This window comes from Tamandua tetradactyla, chromosome 2, assembly GCF_023851605.1.
Source record: "Tamandua tetradactyla isolate mTamTet1 chromosome 2, mTamTet1.pri, whole genome shotgun sequence".
Lineage (NCBI taxonomy): Eukaryota > Metazoa > Chordata > Mammalia > Pilosa > Myrmecophagidae > Tamandua > Tamandua tetradactyla.
Genome location: NC_135328.1, coordinates 43,790,094 through 43,794,446, shown reverse-complemented (window position 1 = coordinate 43,794,446; position 4,353 = coordinate 43,790,094). Strand labels below are relative to the sequence as shown.

The 4,353-nt window shown below is 43.2% G+C and overlaps 1 protein-coding gene across 1 annotated transcript; it reads left to right on the top strand.

The window, feature by feature from the left end:
- The first annotated feature begins 3,055 nt into the window (after positions 1–3,055).
- Positions 3,056–3,994, top strand: LOC143659864 (olfactory receptor 1J2-like). Its single transcript, XM_077133213.1, has one exon. The coding sequence runs from the start codon at positions 3,056–3,058 to the stop codon at positions 3,992–3,994; it is 939 nt and encodes a 312-aa protein (XP_076989328.1).
- Positions 3,995–4,353: the final 359 nt, after the last annotated feature.

The window sequence follows — 4,353 nt, the reverse complement described above, 5'->3', positions numbered from 1 at the left end:
TGTTTATTGTGCGGTTATTATGTGTTTTAGCATATAGTGTTTCTTTCCATTTAATTTAATTTCGAGGGGCGGGAGGAGGTATGCATGGGCCAGGAATCAAACCTGAGTCTCCTGGATGGCGGGCAAGCATTCTGACATTGAACTCTCCATGCGCCCTATTTTCACTTCATTTTAATGATCACATCATAATGACAATACTATTATTATCTGTACTTTTCAGCTAAGGAATCAAGGTTGAGGAATTTGCTTTAATTGTTCAAAGTTATCAAATAATGACCGGCAGTATCCACATTCAATTCCAGTATTCTCTGACCTGTTCACTGACTACATCAGGGCAGGAGGACAACTGACCAGTCTTGCTTTCCAGGTGGAACTCTGAGCAGGCTGAGAGCAGCCCAGAGTGTCCCCAATTTCCAGGACCCTCTCAGGTGACTCTAGGAGCCCAGACCCTCCAGTCCCTGTCCAGGCTCCTCCCCAAGGTATGAGGGAAAATTGCAGGCAATTAGCCTACTTGATTATTTCCTTCACCAAGAGCTTAGGGACTTTATCTGACTCCTCTCTGGTTGGTAAAAGTAACCTCCTGCCTATTTCTCTGCAGCTCGAGGTCATACATAGGAAGGTCTTAAGGTCAGGGCTCGCAGAGTCTTTCACCACTCTTTTGTTTCTTGTGTCATCAGCAGAAGTGGAGGACTCTGGAAAGTGGATCAGAAAGTGCCTGAGCTCACCAAGGAATGGCAAAGGCCAGAGTGAGTTGGGAATTTTTCAGTGAGCAAGGTGTATCTGTGTGATTATAGATCTGCATATATATATATATATATTCTGATGGGTCTATGTGCTTTTTCTTACACATATAATTGAATGCTTACTTTCTTTGTCACTGAAGTCTCTATGTGTGGTGATTGTGTGTGTGTGTGTGAATAATGGTGTGTGTGATATGTAACTGACTCACAGCATTCCTTTCCCTGCTTTGACCCACAACACACAGCTCCAAATAGAGCCCTGTATTAAAGAAGGTTAGCACTTATGTGTATGATGGAGTCTCTAACTCCATGTTACTAATACCAAATATTCGGCCTTCTCTCCTTCAATAATTCCCACTTTTTCACCATTGGACTGACATCATAGCCAACTAAATGAGTGTGGAATGTGGAGGAAGACCGATGTGCTCCCTAAGTGAGGCACAAGTTTTCTGACTTTTCCTGTAATCTGCATAGAAGAGGAGGTTTGATATCTCTGCTTCACGATGGATTACATGAGATCTTCTGTTCATTTATGAGATTTATAAATGCAAAATACATACATGCAAATTTTTTTATTTGCAAGTATGTGAGATTTGTGTGTGTTTGGTGATTGTGTTTGTGTCTTGCTTTTTAAGTTTGTCAAAGCTTCCAAAATGCAACACACCAGAAATGGATTGGCTTTTAATAAAAGGGGCTTTATTTAGTTAGAAACTTATAGTTCTTCAGAGGAAAGGCAGATAGCTTTCATCTGAGGTTCTTTCTTACATGAGAAGGCACAGGGCTATCTCTGCTGGCCTTCTCTCCTAGCTTCTAAGTTCCAACAGCTTTCCCCAGAGTGATTCCTTTCTGCATCTCCAAACATCTGGGTTGAGCTGTGAGTGCTGAGATGAGGTATACCGAGCTGCTTGGGCTGTGCTGCACTGAGCTCTCTCTTTTAAGCCTCCAGCAAATTAAATTAAGCATCACTCATTGTGGAAGGCACCCCTCTAGCCAACTGCAGATGTCATCAGTCATAGATGAGTTTCACACATTAATTGTTCAAGTCCACAGCAACAGAACTAGGCACCATCACCTGGCCAAGTTGACATCTGAATCTAACTATCACATTTGCCATTCATTTAATCATAGACAGTGACCGTGTGACTGCATGTGAGTGAATGGGGTCCAGGTGACTCGCACACTGCCCACCTGCACCTGCGCTGTGTGGAGGCCTGAGGGCTGGAAGGCCTCACCTGGCTGGAGGGTTTGACCAGGTGAGTTTTCTGTAGTCTGAATGTAAAGGGACACGTGTGTGCAATTGGTGTCTTTTTTTGTTTGTTTGATTTTGGTGTGGTGCATATGTCATGTGTACGTCTGTTTTTTCATATTGTGCTTTATTTGTGTGCCTAGACTCAGGGAATAAATTATCTATGTCATATGTGATGTGTGTTTTAAATTTGTCTTGTGACTGTACCAGTTTTAGTGTTTGTGTGTGGCTGTACTGATTTTTGGGTGTTGTGCATTCAATTTAAACATTATTTATGAGTTGTGTTTATATGATTGTGTGCGTAACTGAACCACATAGCTACTGTTGTTTATAGGTGGCTAGAATTCCCAAATCAGTAACTTGTGTATGTGTATGTAATTCATGTAATGTTTTAGAGGTTTCTGTTTGATTCCATAAACAAAAGTATGTCCTTAATTGTCTTTCCACAGTGCCGTTTCCAGCAGGGGCAGGCAGGTCCCTGTGTATTTCCACCAGTGGGCAGGCATCATGTTCTAGTGTGTAAGAGGTAAATTTCTGGTGTGGTCAGTCTGGGCTCAATCTTCTATCTCATCCTTAAAAGTGTTTATATTCCTAGGGAGTGACATCAGTGCTCTGACATTCCGTTTTCTCACTGGTAAAGAAGGGTTAACTATTCCTAACTTGCAAGGCCTGTTAAGGTTAAAGGAACTTAACCTTACTCAGCACATTACTCAGCACAGGGTAGCCTAGACATAGAGACTTTACATATCTTGTTCTCTATTCAGTGCTTAGTGTATTATCTAGGATAAAGGTTCATGTATTCATTAATTATTCATTGAATAAAGAAAAAATATCCTCTGGTTTCCAAGGATGAAATTTTGTTGGTTACTGTGAAATGTAATGCATCATTAAAGCCAAAATGGAGAGACCTGTGATTCATGTATCAATAGTGTGTGAAGTAAACACGAATTGCTAAAAATCAGTAATACTATACTAAAAGGACATTACCATGATGTTACAGCCATGTTCACTATTTTTACATCCTTGACATTTCCCACTTTTCTTACTTTCCAAGAAAGAAAAGAGCAGCATGCAGATGGAGAACCAGAGTGTTGTGTCTGAATTCCTCCTCCTGGGGCTCCCCATCCATCCAGAGCAGCAGGGCGGGTTCTTCTGCCTCTTCCTGGGCATGTACCTGACCACGGCGCTGGGGAACCTGCTCATCATCCTGCTCATCAGGCTGGACTCTCGCCTCCACACCCCCATGTACTTCTTCCTCAGCCACTTGGCCCTCACTGATGTCTCCTTTTCATCTGTCACTGTCCCAAACATGTTGATGGATATGCTAACTAATCACAAAACCATTCCCTTTGGGGGGTGCATTTCCCAGATATATTTTTACTTGCTGTTTGCTTGTGTTGATTGTTTTCTTCTTGCAGTGATGGCTTATGACAGGTACGTGGCCATCTGTCACCCGTTGCACTATGCCACCATCATGCGGGAGGAGCTGTGCATCTTGTTGGTGGCTGGGTCCTGGTTGTGCTCCTGTGCCCATGCCCTGCTGCACACCCTGCTCCTGGTCCACCTGTCCTTCTGTGCTGACAACACCATCCCCCACTACTTCTGTGCTCTCACGGCCCTCCTGAAGCTGTCCTGCTCAGACACTTCCCTCAATGAACTAGTCATTTTTACCGAGGCAGCTGTGATTGTCTTCATTTCAGTGAGTACCATTTTTGGCTCTTATATCTACATTGGGGCCACCATCTTCAGGGTCCCCTCCACCAAGAGGATCTGCAAAGCCTTGTCCACCTGTGGTTCCCACCTGTCCGTGGTGTTTCTGTACTATGGGACTCTTGCCATTGTTTACTTCTTTCCTTCCACAAACAACTCCAAATTCGAGGATATAATTGCTTCAGTTATGTATACAGTGGTGACTCCCCTGCTGAACCCCTTCATCTACAGCCTGAGGAACAGAGACATGAAATCTGCTCTGGGGATTCTAAGAAGGAGGATGACTTTTGTCAAGTGACAGTTAGCTGCTCATGTTCTAAATTCTCCCAGTGATACCCAGGGATGACTCCTTGAAAAATTGCAATCACCAAAATAATGGACACATTTTATCAAGTGTGGACTCTGTTTCTCCACTTCTTAAATCATGGCAGAGCTGGTGAATTGATTTGACTAATAGATTTACTGGAATGATATTGCAAGTAATCCATGTCAAGGTCATCAATGTCTTCAAAGGTTCTTTCCCAGCAGCTCTTAGACTTTGAGACCACATGTGAACCAGCTTGAGTTAGGATGCCTGAAGATAGGATGAGAAACAAGATGTCCCAGGAAGCCATCAGCTAGTCCCCAGGTGATGTGGTAGATGATTCAGAGGCATGT